The sequence below is a fragment of the Carassius auratus genome, unplaced genomic scaffold (assembly GCF_003368295.1).
Source record: "Carassius auratus strain Wakin unplaced genomic scaffold, ASM336829v1 scaf_tig00216457, whole genome shotgun sequence".
NCBI classification, from domain to species: Eukaryota; Metazoa; Chordata; class Actinopteri; order Cypriniformes; family Cyprinidae; genus Carassius; species Carassius auratus.
In genome coordinates this window covers 52,634-72,092 of record NW_020528581.1, presented here as the reverse complement: position 1 = coordinate 72,092, position 19,459 = coordinate 52,634, and the positions used below count along the sequence as shown (strand labels likewise).

The following is a 19,459-nucleotide window of genomic DNA, read 5'->3' as shown; positions in this document are numbered from 1 at the left end:
GCCTATTACTTAGTAGGCTATAAATTTTCCTTAAAGCATCCCATTTTGTCCCAGGGCTTAGAACCTGTGCCCTAGTCAGGTCCATGCAGAAACTTGTGAACGATGCTCGGCGTCACCGTTTAGTGACAGCAGTGAATGCTCCAGGAATGTGTCGGTCACAGCGCCTATTAATCGCTGTTTTGAATCCAGCAATTATTTATTTAGAAATGATAAGATCTGATTATGACAAGTGTGGTATAAAAGGTTTGTTTATTAGAGGAATAATAGGTTAACTGGAAAATGTTAGAGCGCAACCATGCTTTTGGACCCCATAGTCTTCATTTACGCGGCTTTGTTCTGGTTTGCCGGTTGGTCACGAATTTCCACAAATTCAGTATATTTAAGCATTGTTTCTTTTCCTAAATATTCATAGTCTAACCCTCTAATTTCCCAGGTTTATTTTATTATCTTTCGCTTTTAATAACTGTTTTCGCATCTCTTACTGTGGTAAAAATGGGAAGGGAAATTAAAGATTTCATGAATTAAGAATTCGTTCGATTTATTAATTTGTTCCCTTATTTCACTTAAATCATGGGTTATTTAGGTAACAAAATTAATGAAACATGGACAATTGCCACATTAATAATTCGTAGGAATGAATTAACAAGTTGTAGGAATGAATAGACTACCTGTCCTGTCACTGTGTCCCGCAGCCCTGCAAAGCGCACGATATAAAACAGTTATCTGATGAAATGATTAGTAACTACATTTCTATTGCATTTAATGTTGAAGAACTTTTATGTTGTTTCTATTTTAATGTAATTTAAAGTTTAAATCACATTAAAAGCTTAATTTGTACATTTTGAATGAATGATGATGCTTTTATATATCGTCACCGTCACTCACAGCCGCTCGCACGTGTTGAGTGCGCATGAGCGCACGCAGCCCAACATTGAATCGGTTAACCGACCATCGACAGCCTTAATCGATTGCATCTCTTATCGACAATTAATCGATCATCGATTAATCGTTGACATCCCTAGTACGAATAGTATTGCATCACAATTCATACACTCTTTAAAATAAGGTGCTTCACGATGCCATATAGGAACCTTTTTATATAAATAGTTCCACAAAGAACCTCTTACATCCGAAGAACCTTTCTGTTTCAAAAAAGGTTCATTGTAGCGAAAGAAGGTTCTTCATTTACATTTACATTTACATTTACATTTATTCATTTAGCAGACGCTTTTATCCAAAGAGACTTACAGATGAAGACAGTGGAAGCAATCAAAAACAACAAAAAGAGCAATGATATATAAGTGCTATAACAAGTCTCAGTTAGGTTAACACAGTACACGTAGCATGGGATTTTAAATAATAAAATAAATAAAAAGAAAACAGATAGAATAAAAAGAAAAAGAAAAAAGAATAGAGCAAGCTAGTTAGAGGTCTTTGCACATACACACACACATACATATACAATTGCATAATAAATAAAAAGAAAATAGAATACTAAAAGATTAGAAAGGTAGTTAGATTTTTTTAAGAATAGAATTAGAATAGTGAGTGTTAAAGTTAGAGGGTCAAATAAAGATGGAGGAGATGTGTTTTAAGCCGATTCTTGAAGATGGCTAAGGACTCAGCTGCTCGGATTGAGTTGGAGAGTTCATTCCACCAGAAGGGAACATTTAACTTAAAAGTCTGTAAAAATGATTATAAAAAAGTAAGAAAGAGATTGGTCTTTAAAGAACCTTTGACTGAATGGTATTTTGTGGAACCAAAACTGGTTATTCTATGGCATCGCTGCGAAGAACCCTTTATGCACCTTTAATTCACTTTTAACCCTGGGTAAAGTATAAACAGTATGGAACATGAAGCAAGATAACCCAGGATTCCATTTACCTGGGGTATAAACTGACCCAGGGTTAATTATTTCAAATGTCAAAGCCCTATAGATATTAATTCCCTATAAATAAGCTTAGCAGTAAAATGTTTGAGGGACATGACAATTTGAATATGTACTTTTTTATTTTGTATTAATCTTATATGTTCTGTGTTTTATCTGTGTATTTTATTTATTTATTATTTATTTATTTTGCTTTTGATCAGATCAAATAGACTGCTTTGTTTCAGTATGTCTAGAGAAGGATCACTATAGTTATATTTTCCAATAAGTCTCTTTTGAGCAGAAAATGTTATTCTTTTTTGGCATTGCAAGGCTGCCAATGTATGCAGCAGAGCAAGACAAATCACATTTGATTGCTTTGTTTTTGGGAAAATCACCTCTTGGCTGCTTAACATAGCCAGAATATTAGATTTTGAATCCACCTCAGTATGGCTTGAGATCTTATGCAATTTTTCAGATACTTACTATGTCCGATTAATCTCCTCTGAGATGTTATGAGGACAATTTATCATTAGAATAAGCAAAAAGGCCCCATGTCTCGTAAAATGTTTATGACTGTTGGTTTCATCTGGATTCAATTTGAAGAAAGTAATCAAAAAGTGATTTCATACTACAGGACTGTGTTCTTGAGCACTGATCCCAGAGGAACACTTTAAAATTGTAGTGCATCAAAATGTGAGTTACATCTCTCCTTACTTCGAAGAAAATACATTAATGTGTATTAAATGTCTTATTAATATTGTTAATAATGATGAGGTTGCTGAGCATGATGAATATTACAATAGTAATATAAAAAGTAATACATTATGCATGTACAGTATACCAATCAATCGTGTGTGTGTGTGTGTGTGTGTAAAGATGTTTATAATATGTTAATAGAAGTTGTTTAAAATTAGTAGCTAATTTGTAATCTTTCTTCGTTCTCCATTGTCAGTGGGAACCAATATTTTTTAAAACGTCAACGGCTTTCATCATATGCATTAAAACTTTATTGTTCATATCATCTTTAATATATTACAGAAGAGCAAAAAAAATAAAAAAAATAAATCCAACGAGTTTGGAAAAGCTGAGTGTATCAGGCCGAGTACTATGGGGGTGCTAGAGGGTGCTTGATCAATCTAGGGTGCTTTTCCTAGATTGTCAAAGCTTAGGTTATTTGGTATATACGGCATGGTCTAGGGGTTTATTTAATGGATCAGCAAATCATTCTGAAGAAGGATTAGATTTCGGGTGAGGTTCATTGCGGTCATGACCTTGAACTGGGTACTTCTGTTTATGTCATACACTCTCCCTGTCAAATCATCACTCTGTCAGCTCCTTGTCCACAGGTCTGAATGTTGTCCACCCCTAATACTCACAAGAGGTACTGGTGGGGGGGCTTGATGCTGAAAAATAATTAACAAGCCATTGAGATTTAATTGTTAGACAATTATTGACGGACCTAGAAATTAAAGGGCCCTATCATACACCTGGCGAAATGCAAAGCAAGCGTGTTTGCTAGTTTCAGTCCGGTGCCGTTCGCATTTTCCCGTCCAGCACCACGTCGTTTAATTATCAAATGCATTTGTGTTAATTTGTTCACCCACGGGCGTGCTGGTCTAAAAAAGAGGTGTGTTCAGGCGCATTGCTGGTGCATTGCTATTTTAAGGAGCTGAAAATAGACTCCGCCATAGGCCAACTCAAACCTGGTCTAAAGTCTGGCGCAATGTTTTTTCTTTGTTATTTAAAACTGCGGTAGGTAACTTTTGACGCTCTAGCGCTTAATAAACAGAACTGCTTGCGTCTTGTGGAAGAACATCGTAGCAAAAAGTTACAAAAGTTACCTACTGCAGCTTTAAAGAGCGCGTTAGTATAGGCGGGTCCGCAAAGCGTACAGGGATGCACAGCAGCACACAAACATGCGCAGGCGGCTCGCACAGGGCACTGGAAGGGGCAGCACCCATGGCGCTTTGGTAGGGATCCCATATTCGTCGGTCACCGACGTGGCGTCAAGAGTGACCGACTGAAAGGGAACATCTCGGTTACGTATGGTAACCCTCGTTCCCTGAAGGAGGGAACGGAGACGCCACGTCCCGTCGCCATGGTTGCTGTACCGCCGCTGAGCTGCCGGGTCTCCGGCTCGGCTCCTCAGCGAAAAGCTGGTATGCATTGCACCTGCTGCCCTCTTATACTCAGGCTGTGATCAGCGGCAGCTGGATGCAATAATTGCATGCCAATGTGCATTGGGTCGTTTAGTTTACACTCAAAGTAGATTGGTCTATCGAAGCGATATCACATATTCGTCGGTCACCAACGTGGCATCGAGAGTGACTGACTGAAAGGGAAAAATATATATTATATATATATGCTTATGTCATAATGGATAGTCATCGCATGTATCAGAAGCTATTTGCTAGCACACGAGCAGCTCCATTTAAAGGGGGGGTGAAATGGTATTTCATGCATACTGAGTTTTTTACACTGTTAAAGAGTTGGATTCCCATGCTAAACATGGACAAAGTTTCAAAAATTAAGTTGTACGTTTGAAGGAGTATTTTTGATCCCAAAATACTCCTTCCGGTTTGTCACAAGTTTCGCAAAGTTTTTTTCGAGTATGGCTCTGTGTGACGTTAGATGGAGCGGAATTTCCTTATATGGGTCCTAAGGCACTTCTGCCGGAAGAGCGCACACTCCCGTATAGCGAGGCTGAGCACAGACATTTCACTGATCAGAGCGATTCACTGATCAGAGCGAGAGCATCGCGAAAAGTCACAAAAGAAGTGTGTTTTTGGTTGCCAGGGCAAGACAACCCTGCACAGATTACCAAAAAAAACAGCAGTCCCTTAATGCTGTTTTTTTTTGGTAATCTGTGCAGGGTTGTCTTGCCCTGGCAACCAAAAACACACTTCTTTTGTGACTTTTCGCGGTGTGGGTGGAGTTTATTTTTACAGAGCATCAACGGAGTTGTGCAAGTGTTTTTGTTTGTTCCCTGCATTTCGAAGATGCTTGTTTTACAAACAAGGCCCAGTTTGACAACGGATTTGCGTATCGTTTATTTCTTAAGGATGATGCAATCCCAACGAAAAAGGGTCATGTGTTGGAACCGCAGGCGGTGAGTAAAACTGCTTAAAATATCTCTGCCTCCTTGTTAGTGCGTCCCCTCCCATGCCGTAGACCCGGGTTCGAGCCCCGCTCGGAGCGAGTCGTTGCTGCTGCTGCTCTCGTTCAGTTTCAGCCTCGGGATCTGATTCTGGATCATAAATAAACGGCTGAATCTGACTGTTAGCCATGGTTTGTTTTGGATGATGGTTTTTTCCCTCACGGTAATGTCACAGCTTCCAAACGTTCTCAACGCAAAAGCCCACTGGCGCTCGTGATTATTTAGCTCCACCCACACGTCGCCTCCAGCTGGTCGTGTTTTTCCGGGAAAAATCGGTACAGACTATCTTTCTCTTATGAATATAATAAAACTAAAGACTTTTTGGAGTTATGAAGGATGCAGTACTACTCTATAGGTACTCAAGATTAACAGGATATTGAGTGAAAACGAGCATTTCACCCCCCCCCCCTTTAATCTCGGAGACGTTTTCTGTCTTTGCGCTTGCCAAATTCCGCCGTGTAATTTGTAAAGATTTACATAATCTGATTTCAAAATACAATGTAAAAGTTGTGACTCATTCTTGCCCATCAATCTGATTAATGAAGGAAAATGGAAAACAAAATGGCACAAGATATTATGGAATTTTAGCTAATCCCAAGACTTTTGACAGGCTAGTCCCAGACTTCAAGGTTCAAATTACACACTACGTCTATTCACTTCACTGATAATAGAAATTGAATAAGAGGTATAAGCTGAATTTCAGATATTTGTATTTACTTCCTTGACATAAACACTTTGTCTCTGTGGTGCTATCAAAACTTTCTGCTGTTTGTAGAGTCAATGGAAGTCAGAAGACAAGGCAAGTGGTACATACATTACTCACATTGGTTTTAAGAGCTGACCTGTGGACAGTGTTGGGCAAGTTACTCTGGAAATATAATCGCATTACTGATTGCTCTTTTTGTAAGTAATTACATTACTGTTCTGATTACTTTATTTCAAAAGTAATTAGTAGATAGTTACATTTCTAGTTACGTTACTTTTTTCTTCATGAAATGTATGAAATTCCAGCATACACACTCCAGATATATATTTGTTATTAAAGCATCAACATTCACAGAACACTGTTATTTTAAATGAAAGCAAGCGGCTGCTGCATGCATAGTTTGGCATTGCAGATTGCCAGCAAATAGCACTGCTTTTATAATCTCTAAAAGACATCTCAGTTCATCACAAATCTCACAAATCTCTGTTATAACACAATAAACACATGGATAATGATTCTTTCATAAAGTCTACAATTTGTGTGTTATAATGAGAGGATTCACGCAAATTTCAGCTCTGTATTGCTTAACATTGCACACACACCTGTTAATCATTTATATTGTATTAGTTCATGTTACTTTTGTGCAATATATGAATAACCATTTATTTGTTTAAGATATTTTATGTTTTATATTTTGCGGGAATCATTTTATCCTCATGCATCTCGCAAACATACGAGTATCCACCCCCACTAGCACTCGCCCATCTTCTCTAAGCTAAGTATGGATAAAGAATAAAAGGCTTACTTATCAGGCAACTCAACTGAACTCTGCAAAAGTACTTTCTTATGTGCATCAGAGCTGCTGTTTATCAGTCAGTGCCAGTCTTGAATTAATAGTAGGACATGAGTTCTGCCCTTCTGAATGACTTTTCTATGCCTGTTTAAAAAATACCCATAACTGAACTCCATGTAAGCAGTCTTTCTGTAATGGAATGACACATTTGTCTATTGAAACTTAATCCTATTATAACATTATTAAAAAAAATCCCTTTATCTTTTCTGCAGGCATTGTGTCACTTATCTCTCTGGCCGTGCTATCATACGAACGGTACTGTACAATGATGGGCTCCACTGAGGCTGATGCCACCAACTATAGGAAGGTGGCCGGTGGGGTAGTGATGTCCTGGGTCTACTCTCTAATCTGGACTGTGCCCCCTCTTTTTGGTTGGAGCCGCTATGGCCCAGAAGGCCCCGGGACCACCTGCTCTGTAGACTGGACAACAAAGACAGCCAATAACATCTCTTACATCATTTGTCTTTTTATTTTTTGCCTTATTGTCCCCTTCCTGGTCATTGTCTTCTGCTATGGTAAACTGCTGCATGCCATTAAACAGGTGAGTGAAACACTGTGCACTGTCATTGGTTATCTGAAATCAGTTTTTCAAAATTAGCATGTGCCCTTGGTAGTAGTATTTGATTAAGGTTAGGATATCTGATATTTAGCAGCTGCTTATAATCCATTCACTGAAGGGAGCATCCTGGGGTTATGTTCCTTGTTCAATGGCACAGTGCTGGAAGGGGATCTCAAAAATGGTATAGTTCTAGTTGCCATCCAGCATCTCTTAAGTAAAAGTTGACCCCAAAATGAAAGCCGTCTTATTTTTCATTCACCATTCATGTTGTTTCGAAAATGTATATTTAGTAGAATACAAAAGTAGAGTATTGGAGAGTATAGTAAATAACTGAACACCATAAAATGGTCCCAGAGGTATAAAGTAATTAATTACTGAACTTGAGTATCTTTTTTGGATATTCTGCATTTCAAAGATATTAGTAACTTCAGTCTCTATTTCACTACATTTTTGAATAAGTATCTGTACTCTTTACTCCACTACATTTGTATAGAGGGTTGCAATTACACATTACATTTTACATTGCAGCAGTTTTTTTTTTTGGCTACAAAATTTATATTGCCAACTACAGGGCACTGGAAGTATTATGTCTTGTGCATTTTGCTCTAACCCAAACTTGTCAACAAGGCTACTTTACAAGAATGTGAGTAGTTGTGAATCACAGTTTTATATAAAATCGGAACTCATAAAAGTATCTATCAATAGCACAAGTTTATGTTTAATATGAAGAAATTGACTTTGACATGCATGTTATAGGCAATGGCTAGGTTAATGGTTTGTGGGGTAAATGCTTACCATATGTACGTGAAAACGGTGTATTATATGCACACCAACATATTCATATTATATGCACTTATCAATCCCAAGATTTTCTATTTTTATTTGGCATATTATTTATATGTATTTTTATGAGGCCGGGCTCTTTATATATGAGATGAGGACATGACTGCAGCTGGCAATGATGCCAAAACCAGCTCATCGAGTGCAAGAAAGCTTTGACTTTATAATTATATATACTGTATATATGTATAGTTGTTCAGTTTTATTTTGGTATTAGAAAATGAACATGATTGCTCTCTTCACAAATCAACTCTTTCTTGTTTTTGTTACATATTCTCTGTGCATTGTCTTAGACTTTTAAGGTACCATTTGAAAAGGTACGACCCCAGTGACAGCCTTTGTACCTTTTTTCTGAGAGTGTACACTTCTGAATGGTCCCTATGACATGCTCTGTATTCCAAGTCTTCAAATGTGGCTAGATAACATTAGGTTATTTTCTGCATCAGTGTTCAACATTTCAAATCAAAAATGGATTTAACAATTCAGCAAAACACTTTGGTTGTCACACGTCTCTTAACTGAACATGGACCAGTTTGAATATACCTAATGAGAAAGGGCATCTGAAAACTGCAGCAGATGGGAAGATTTTTGTTAAATGACAATGTGAATATCATTGGGTTCTTTAAAACAGCATTTTCATTGCTTCACGCAAGTTACTTTATTATTTCAGCCTGGAAACAATAAAATACAGTAACTTGCTCCAACTTGGAATATTGCTAGCCCATCTCAGAGGATAATCACATATATATACTCCTCAAAGGAGTGTATTTTAGTTTACTGTGTGTGAAAGCCTTCAATTTCGAATACTGCTTGTCTGACAATTTTTTTTTAACTCAATAATGCCAGTGCTTGTCTTTTGATGTATTGTATATCAATAATAGCTTAATATTTGGTAGCATTTTATTTTGTTTGAAGGGAGGGTGCTTGGATAAAAGATGAGAAATGAAGTGCAAATATTGTGTGCTGACCACTTTACGATTAATGGAACAACCTGTTCTAACATACTGCAGTCACTGTTTTCAACATGTTTTAAGAAAGATAATATAGTCACAAACTGACAGCTGAGATATAAAATGTTAGTACTGAAGTCACCCTTAAAGAGTTATGAGATTTTTTATTAAAAAACAATCAGTGGTGTAAAACAGAATCCTGTGAGATAGAAAAAAATGTCTTCCAGGTTACTAGAAACATCCAGGCAGGTGTGTTGGAACAGGATGAAGCTGAACTCCTGGAGTTGTATTTGAAGGATGAAACTGAAGCTGGCTTGTATACATGACATTGATTTTAATTAAAACTTTATGCATATAGGTTTTTGAAAACATTACTGTTATCATTTCTGTGTAAATTTGGGAAAATGGTGATGTCTTAAGTTTTACGTATGTGTTCATTCTATAGCAATGGTTTTCAAACACAGCACCCCCCCCCCCCCACACTCTGCATATTTTGCATGTTTCTCTCATCTTACACACCTGATTCTGATAACCAGCTTGTTATAAGAGAGCTACGTGAATGAAATTTGTTCCAATTGACATGATCCCTTCACAGTGTTGGATATGGCGCCGTGTCCACACGCAGCGGCTTCTCTCGCTCACGACAGAATGGTGTTTTTGTGTTTTTTGTCTTGTGAGTCACAGTGTTTTTGTATGTCTTCATGGCGTCTACTTGTCTTTAAGCGTGCATATGGCGCTATTCAGCTCGATCAGCTGATATGCTATTAAGCAGACAGAGCTCTCATCGCGGGAGAAAAACCCTGCAGCAGTGGGCTTTGTGTTTACATCAATGATGCGCGGTGCCACGATTCTGTTGTGGTCTGCAAACACTGCTAACCCCTGGTGGAGTTTATGATTATTAAGTGCCGGCCATTCTATATACCAAGGGAAAATACAGCCATACTGCTTGTTAGAGTTGGGTCCGAGTCCACCTTTGTCGAGTACGAGTCAAGACCAAGTCCACAAACATCGAGTCCAAGTCCGAGTCCGAGTCCAAAAGGGGCCGAGTTGGACTCAAGTCCGAGTTCTTAAAGGCCGAGTCCGAGTCGAGTCCGCCCGAGTCCAGAAAGTAATTAAATTTAAAAAGATTATAAATTGGTATTGTACATTTTTACATTCTATTTATATTTTAACCTTTCAACCCATTAAACCAATGGCAATATAAAAATGTAATAAAAAAAATACCACTGTTACATCTAGTCATTGCCATTGAACATTTTTATTTTATGTCAACAGAACTAGTTTCCTATCAAAAAAGTTTTCAAAGGTTTTATTGTATTACAAGTGCATGAAAATACAAATGAACCTATTTTATTATTGTATCACACTATATTGTCCTCCAGTTAAAGATGACATATCAGTTATTTAATGCCTCTCCCCCACATTTGACAAAGGTAAAGTGCAGCCAATGAGGAGATTCTTAATGATGACATTATGAATTTCTTGTTGTCTTGGAGAACTTGCATCATAAAGTTGCACTGCTTGTTTGGTCAGGTCTGGTCTTGCAAATCCTGCAATGCTGAGCTGTGCAGCATCTGTTGGTTGCTGTTGCTGTCTCTGGTAGTCGGTTGCATCGGTTTTCAGATCACCAGTACACTGAACCGAAAACCGTGTCTTTCGGAGGCGTCCGATTTGAGAACCGATGAACTGATGATACTGCGCATGCGTGTAATTTTTCAAGTATTTTGTTAAACATCGGAAAGTGTGATAAAACTATAATATATATATATATATATATATATATATATATATATATATATATATATATATATATATATAATTTTTTTTTAAAGATAGGGGCTACTTGTTTCTAATCTGTATATTGTAGATTATGTATGGGCCAAAGGGGTTTTCAGGGAAGTTGGACAATAATTAAGACTCTAAAGACTCCATGTTTAATATGAATAAGGGATGATTTATGAAATATCTGTACCGTATTTATAGTTAATGATGACAGATTCACAAACTGAGTTTGAACAGGAGTAGAGCAGCTGATGATACTGAACTGGAGCACGTGCCGGTGTCCTGACATTTTATCCTACCCTGTCAGATTTTCCTACCCGGGTTTTGAGCAATTCTCGTTCTCGAGTCAAGAACCGGTTGTATCAGTTTTCAGATCATCAGTACACTGAACCGAAAACCGTTTCTTTCGGACGCGTCCGATTCGAGAACCGAGGAGCTGATGAAACTGCGCATGCGTGATTCAGCATGAAGCCGAATGACTCACAGCGCGTCTGAACCGAACTGATTCTTTTGGTGATTGATTCTGAACTGATTTTGTGCTAATGTAATGAGTGCGGGTAAACCGAGGGCTTGAATGAAGGGCAATCTGACGAAACGTAAGTTCATTTAATTACAAATACATCGCAATGGATTATGTATCCGGTGAACTGTTTTTTTTTTTCAACCGGTTTATTGAATCAAACCGTCCGAAAGAACCGGTTCGCGGAAAAGAATCGAACTTCCCATCACTAATCCACATTGATATCCAGTGAGTGGTGCGTGTGTTTCGTCTGCAAGCATGAGACTTCTGCCTGCCGGTGTGGTGCAGTAAAGTGACAGAAGGGGAGACATTCATTAATTTATCATTTCAATTTTATGCTGGTTTTATTGTTACACATGACGCGGACTCGACTGTACTCGGAATATTTTCCGAGTCCAAAATGTTCAAGTCCGTGTCAAGTCCGAGTACAAATTCACCCGAGTGCGTGACAAGTCCAAGTTCATTCAAAATTGGACTCGAGTCCGGACTCGAGTCCGAGTCCAAGTTCGAGTACCCCAACTCTACTGCTTGTTGCTGTTTACATTCCTCTGAACTCCAACAACAGCAACAGGAATGATGCACAGCATATCAGTGAGCAGCAGACAGCCCACCCTGATGCTTTTCTCATCATAGCTGGGAATTTCAACCATGCAGACATAAAGAGTGTGTTTCCAAAAATACACCAACACATCTTTCCAACACGAGGTAATAACATTTTAGACTTTGTTTACACCACAGAGAGGAGCCTACCAACTCACTTTCTGACTAGAAGACCTCAGGCAGTAAGGGTCGGCAGCAACACATCCAGCACCATCACACTGAACAATGGGGCCCCCCAAGGATGTGTGCTGAGTTCCCTCCTCTTCACTCTGCTGACTCACGACTGCACATTGTCACACAACTCCAACCTCTTTATTAAGTTTGCGGATGACACGACTGTGGTGGGTCTCATTAGCAACAGAGATGAGACCAACTACAGGAGCGAGATGAGCTGCCTGGACGGGTGGTGAAGTGACAAAAAAATCTCGCTCTGAATGTGGAGAAGATGAAGGAGATTGTTGTAGACTTCAGGAGAGTGCACACTCAGCATGCTCCTCTGACCGTCAATGGTGTGACTGTGGAGAGAGTGAGCAGCACCAAGTTCCTGGGTGTGCACATCACAGATGACCTCTCCTGGACTGAAAACACAGCAGCACTGTCCAAGAAATCACAGCAGCATCTCTACTTCCTCCGCAAACTGAAAAGAGCCAGAGCCACCCCCCACCCCCATGTACACCTTCTACCGAGGCACCATTCTAACGAGCTGCATCACTGTGTGGTATGGTGCCTGCAACGCGTCCTGTCGGAAGACTCTACAATGAATAGTGAGAGCAGCTGAGAAGATCATTGGTGTCTCTCTCCCCTCCCTCAAGGACATTTACGGAACCCATCTCACCCGCAAAGCCCTCTGCATCGCAGGTGATCCCACTCACCGGTCTCCTGTCACACTCACACAGCTTCTTCAGTCTGCTGCCATCAGGGAGGAGACTGCAGAGTCTCCAGTCCAGGACCAGCAGAGTGAGGGACAGCTTCATCCATCATGCTTTCAGGAAACTGAACTCAATCCCCAATTCACCCTCTCTTCCCTCTATGACAATCAGCGAGCTTGAATAATGTAAGGATGTAAGGATTTTCATAGTCTAATCTAAATTTTTGAATCTTACTGATAGTCCAATCATATGTTTGGGGGTGGGGCAAAATACATTAACAAGAGTCAAGTCAGACATTCAACTAACATAATTACTGATGTTTACACACAGGGAAAATGTGTAATGAACACCTTGCAGATATAAACAGGTTTAAATAATGTTTTATGTTTTGATGAACATATAGCTAACACTTAATGTCGGCGAAACCATAACAATTAATTTAATTTTATTTAATTTTTTACAATAGTGCTCTCTTTATAACGTTAGCCTAAAATGTTAGCAGTTAATGTTCTGCATTTCTGTTTTGTGCTGCACACGCTGAAGATGACCAGTAGAGTGACGCATTTGATAGCAAGTTTTTAAACAATGGGATTCAACTCATAATTTTGTGTAGAATACGCTTTGTCATTTATACAACATAATGTTAATATTAAGGCTTAATAGGCTATTTACAAAAAGGGCCTGAATGCTAATGAACATACCTGCGGGGCTCTGAATGCCAACTCCTTTTGTGGACGCGTTCTTCTTGAAACAATGTGTAGAAACACGACAGCTGAAGTCTTAACATTCATAGAATTTCAGTATAATGGTCTTCTCATTATAATAGTATTTATATAACAGTCCTAGTCATAGTTATTAATATTCTGAATTGTAGTTTGACCTGCTTTCGCTGTGCGCTGAAGAGATATCCCCGTAGTACAACAATGAAGTGCTTGACTCAAAACCAAATGCATCTTATCAGCTAAATAATATATACACGATATATATACACCAGCTGAAATGTTTTGAAATCACTTGTACCCTACCTGTTTGAAAAAATCCAGTCTCTGCCTGTGTCAGTTTGAGTCTTGGTAAAGTTTTAAATCCCTGCCGCCAAGATGTTCCTCTGTCGGTCACGGATTATGGAAAGTGAAACATAAATCTATAGGGGTGGTTAGATTTATTCACACACTTTAAAATATTAAGTTGAAGCTTCTTTCTTTTCAGATTCTTAAAGCTTTATCATAATAGGCTGTATATTAACTTATTGGGAGAAAACCGGTAGTTCTCTGTAAAATCAGACATTTGAGCTCCCCCATATAATCAAAATGGCATAACCAATAACACCCCGCGAATATTCGACTGTTAGGTTGGTAGTTGAATCATACTCCTCAAATCAAAGCATTGATTCATCGACTATTCGGGGGCACCCCTACAGCTTAATATTTATTAAGCGGCCCATAGGTTGAAAACCACTGGTGTATTGTATAGTTGTATTTTATATTTTATATTTGATTTTTAGGCTCTACTGTTAAGTGTAATCTGTATGCACATGAGTCTGAGAGTAACGCAATTTAAATTCTCTGTATGTATGTACTGTACATGTGAAAGAATTGACAATAAAGCAGAATTGACTTGACTTGACAGTGTTCATTGCTCCCTACTCCCTGAGCAGGGGAAATCCATTGAAGTTTTCTTCACTTCGGAACATTAATTCATGGATTTGCGCTGCACTTCATCTTGTTCACACACAGACAAAACTTACTAGAGAAGTGTGACAAAATATACCCCTGTAAATAAAGATAATTTAAATTCTCGTCTTGCACACTTTAATGCCTTATGAATGGAATACATGCTTGCTTCGAATCTCGAATCATGGTGAATATCCAGTGATATCCACTTCGAAGGGCACTTATGGTCAAATTGAACAAATGTCTGAAGTGATAAGAGAAACATATAAAAGATGCAGAGCAGGGAGGTGCGAAGACTGGAGTTGAAAAACGCTGTTCTATAGGAAGGTTTATATGTACAGGTGTATAGTTTTTCTTTATAAATGAACATAATTTGACTGTGTTTGTTAAATGGTTTTTACCTGTACTGTACTGTATTTATTTATTTTTTTTCGTAGCAAATCGGCAGACTAATGTGCAGACAGACAGTAGAAGTGGCATGGGAGGGAAGTATACAGAAATACTTGGAATAACTAGGAAACAAATCACTTTAAATGAGAATGGTGGGTGGAATTTAGAGTAGGAAAATATATTAATGCATATGAATGCACAAGTAAGTTAAGTAAGTTAAGACTATTTCTGAGAGCTGCAGGTCTGCATATATTATTGCAATACTGCCTATTATGTATATTGCCTGGATAAGGTCTGTGGCTTAAATTGGTTAGCCTGACTATGACAGAAATCTTATATATATATATATATATATATATATATATATATATATATATATATAACTTTGGATATCAATTTGTTTTCAAGCCATCCAAGAAGTTTACTGATCTACCTGGAAGTCAGAGGTAAAACACACCACTTTAGTTTAAACCCTTTCTTGTCTTTTGTTGTCAATTTGTAGATTCTTTTAAATGGCTTGACCAACTTAATCCTTAGCATTTACTTTACCACATTGCCATCTTAATCGCTGGTGTCATTCGTTCAAAGATGAAGGTTTTCTGACTTCGCACAGGCCTACAGGAATGACATTTCAAGATTCCTGCAGCTACCGGCAATGCTGCTCCTTGATAGTTTATTTATTAATTTACATACGTCTGGAGTTTGTATACAAATGTAACCGTGCCCTCCCTTGTAACAGAAAGCACACTAATAAAGCAGACTAGCTGACGGTGTTAAATTCACAATTTAATGAAGCAGTTTTGCATTGACTGCATTTTGCTGCGAGAGCAAAATCTATTAATTTGTTTTAAATGAGATAACTAATACTCTGGCTTATCATAAACAAGTAATCAATTATGAAAGAAGTTGGAGGTAGAAGAAGTCCTGATGATGAGTTCAGGACTACTGTGCTTTCAGCATATATATATATGTGTGTGTGTGTGTGTGTGTGTGTGTGTGTGTGTGTGTGTGTGTGTGTGTGTGTGTGTGTGTGTGTGTGTGTGTGTGTGTGTGTGTGTGTGTGTGTGTGTATATATATATATATATATATATATATATATATATATATGTATATATATGTGTGTATATATATATATATATATATATATATATATATATATATATATGTATATATATGTGTATGTGTATATATATATATATATATATATATATATATATATATATATATATATATATATATGTGTGTGTGTGTGTGTGTGTGTGTATACGTGTGTGTGTGTCAGTGTATGTATATATATATATATATATATATATATATATATATATATATATATATATATATATATATATATATATATATATATATATATATATATATACATACACTGACACACACACGTATAAACACACACACACACACACACACACACATATACATGTATATATATATATATATACATTGACCCCTCCCCTGCCCCTATAGGTTTTTATTTATTTATTATTTTTTATTTATTTATGTATTAAATGTTGTGTGTGTGTGTTTATACGTATGTATAAACTGAAACTTAAATATAGCTTTCTCTGAATGACAATTTGTATAGTCACAAATCAAGACCATTTGCCAAAACCAAGTTTCTTGGAGAAGCTGATTGACTATTACTACTTGTTTTGTTTGCATGTTGGCTGTTGATGTTAAGTTCACACTAAGTGCATGCATTTGAAATGCATTTGGAACATTGTGTTATATGTGTGAGAGAGATGTGAAAATACATTACGTTCTTTAATTAGCATGGTCAGCTGGCTGCTGTTTATGTGTGTGCTCTGAAACTCAAGTAGTCAAACTCTGTGTTTTTTTTTCTCTCCTGAGCTCTTTCTCTTCTTTTCTTTCATCTCAAGTGGTGATAGTGGATTCACTTCAGCTTCATATATCTTATAGTTTTTACATTTTACAATATTTATGTTTAGCTGATTTTTTCTTTCTTTCTTTCTTTCTTTCTTTCTTTCTTTCTTTCTTTCTTTCTTTCTTTCTTTCTTTCTTGTAATGTAATGTAGCAGTTTTTTTGTGATTTATCTATGTACACACACACACACACACACACATATATATATATATATATATATATATAATTCATGTAATAATTAAAAACATTAATTTTACATCCCCCTCGCAATGACATATTTCCCTATGATGTCGATACCAGTGCAAGATCTTGTAAATGAGGTTGTCCAATGGCCAGATGAGTTTCAATATCTTGACTTGATTGTGATTAACAAACAACGATTCAATAATCCAATCATTTTCCAACAAAAACAAGTCAGGCTCCCATTTGGGAAGAAAAGTTTGTTCATGCTGACTTTAACGTTGTCACTGCAGTTACTAAAAGTTAAAGGGATAGGTCAACCAAAAATGAATATCTCTGTTTGTGTTCTACTGAAGAAACAAAGTCACCTACATTTTGGATTACACTGGCTTCCAGTAACATTTAGGATTGATTTTAAAGTACTTTTACTTTTTTATAAATCACTCAATGACCTAGGACCGAAATATATTGCAGATATGTTCACTGAATATAAACCTAACTGACCACTCAGATCACTAAGATCGAGTCAGTTAGAAATACCAAGGGTTTTTACACAAAACAAGGGGAGTCTTCGTTTAGTTATTATGCTGCCCACAGTTTATATCAGCTTCCAGAAGAGATAAGATGTGCTGAAACACTAGTCACATTTAAATCTAGACTCAAAACTCATCTGTTTAGCTGTGCATTTATTGAATGAGCACTGTGCGATGTTCGAACTGATTGCACTGTATTTTACATATTTGCTGGATTTTATGTAAAATCATTTTCTATTTCTAAATGTTTTAAATTCACTTTAAATAAGTCAATTTTTAAATCATTTCTAAAGTTTTAAAATTGCTTGTTTTATTTTTTGTTATTATTTTACTTTATTTTATGTAAATCACTTTGAATTACCATTCTGTACGAAATGTGAAATATAAATAAACTTACCTTGCCTTTTGAGAAACATCAAACATTTAGATTTTTGGCAAGGGATATGGACCCAAGACCGCTGGCTTTTAAAGAGGACAGATGCCTTTCTAGTTTTATATAATTTATAAAGAAAATATTTGACATTATATTGTCATTTACACCCTAAACTTGCACATTAAGATGCATTTAATACCTGTTGGATATGGCATATGCTGTTGTTCTTGATGTCTGATATTTGGTAATTGGTAAGTCTTTCTCTTTGGAATGTTACTGTAATGTAGACTGACTCGGTTGAGTATTGGAATCGATTTGCAGAGATGTTTATTGTAGATCTAGTCACACACAGGGATAAGGCAGATAATCGTGGTCAAAATACATACGAGGGTCAATATAACAGCAAGAATCCGTCCAGCAAACAAATACAAATCGTAATCCAAAAAACAAGGTCAGGAACAGGCAATGAATCATACACGTGGCAACAACTATGGCAGTGAGAAAACGAGACAGGGGTTAGCTGGCAATACTAATACTACTTGCACAGCTGAGATGGCTTTAAACAGGAAGCTATAGGAAGTGGAGAGAGAAGAACAGCAAAGTCAGTATTGGGGAGATGGCTCTCTGTAGCGGCTGGATGAACGGATGGCTGATGTTACAGTTTCAATCTCTTGGTGCATAAAGAAGATCTGTAAAGTTGCAAAGACTAACCATGTCTACCTAAAACGCCTCATTCTAACAAGTCTCCACATGTCTACATCACAATGTGGGAAGATTTGCCAAAGATTTTGTGAAGATTGACGGTCCTGAAGTGGCCCAGAACTGGATTAAAGACAAGGGCCACACACAGGCCATAACCGGCCCAAATATCAGCCAGTTAATCACCTTTAGCAAAATATGTTTTATTATTTGTAGCAATTCTCAGCCTCAAGTGAATCAGAATCCCCAAATCTGAACCACACCTGAAGCTTATACAACCCAGACCCAATACAGAATCTTAATATTTGATAGTATTGCATTGTGTATTAGTTAATCGCCATTATTCATTTTGTTAAATGCTTTAGCAATGTACACACAAGCTATGCCAATAAAGTACATTAAACTGAACAGAATTTGTTTTCAATAAAAATAAAATCTCTCTCTCTCTCTCTCTCTCTCTCTCTCTCTGTCTCTGTCTCTCTTTTCATGTAAAGATTATAATATAATTTGTACTGAGAATAATAATATAAAATTGTATAAAATTATAATAAGGTGCAGTTTAGTGATTTACTGATTGTCTTAATTTTGAAATGATAATATTTCATTCTGTTTTGACTTGTCATTTCAAAAAATATACTTAAAAAATACTACACTTCATTAAAATATATTTGATAATTTAACCATTATCATGCAATACTGTGTTTATATTGTTTATCATGGGTCACATAATATGTTCCCAGATAACTAGCCTGATTTGGGCTACATGATCACTGGACTGATCTGGGCCACACTCCTCTAACAATCGGCCCTCATATTGTTTGCCGTGATCCATGCTGTGCCATCATTGCCACACATGGCCCAGCTCTGGATGATGAAAAAGAACCTGCCACTGCCGACAGGAGGCCAGCAGAGCCAGAGTGAGGCCACATTTGTGCCAAGTCCATTTGCTATGTGGGATGTTGTGGAGAAGCTGTGTGTTTCGTGGTGAAAGCGAAGCTACTTTGATT

General features: G+C 37.2%; 1 protein-coding gene across 2 annotated transcripts in view; it reads left to right on the top strand.

The window, feature by feature from the left end:
• LOC113098248 (opsin-3-like) overlaps positions 1-19,459 on the top strand; it is a 32,653-nt gene that overhangs the window by 3,854 nt on the left and 9,340 nt on the right. For both annotated transcript variants that reach the window (XM_026263258.1, XM_026263257.1), the window contains exon 2: positions 6,799-7,127. In XM_026263258.1, coding sequence (XP_026119043.1) covers positions 6,799-7,127 — 329 coding nt within the window. The remainder of the gene's footprint in view (positions 1-6,798; positions 7,128-19,459) is intronic.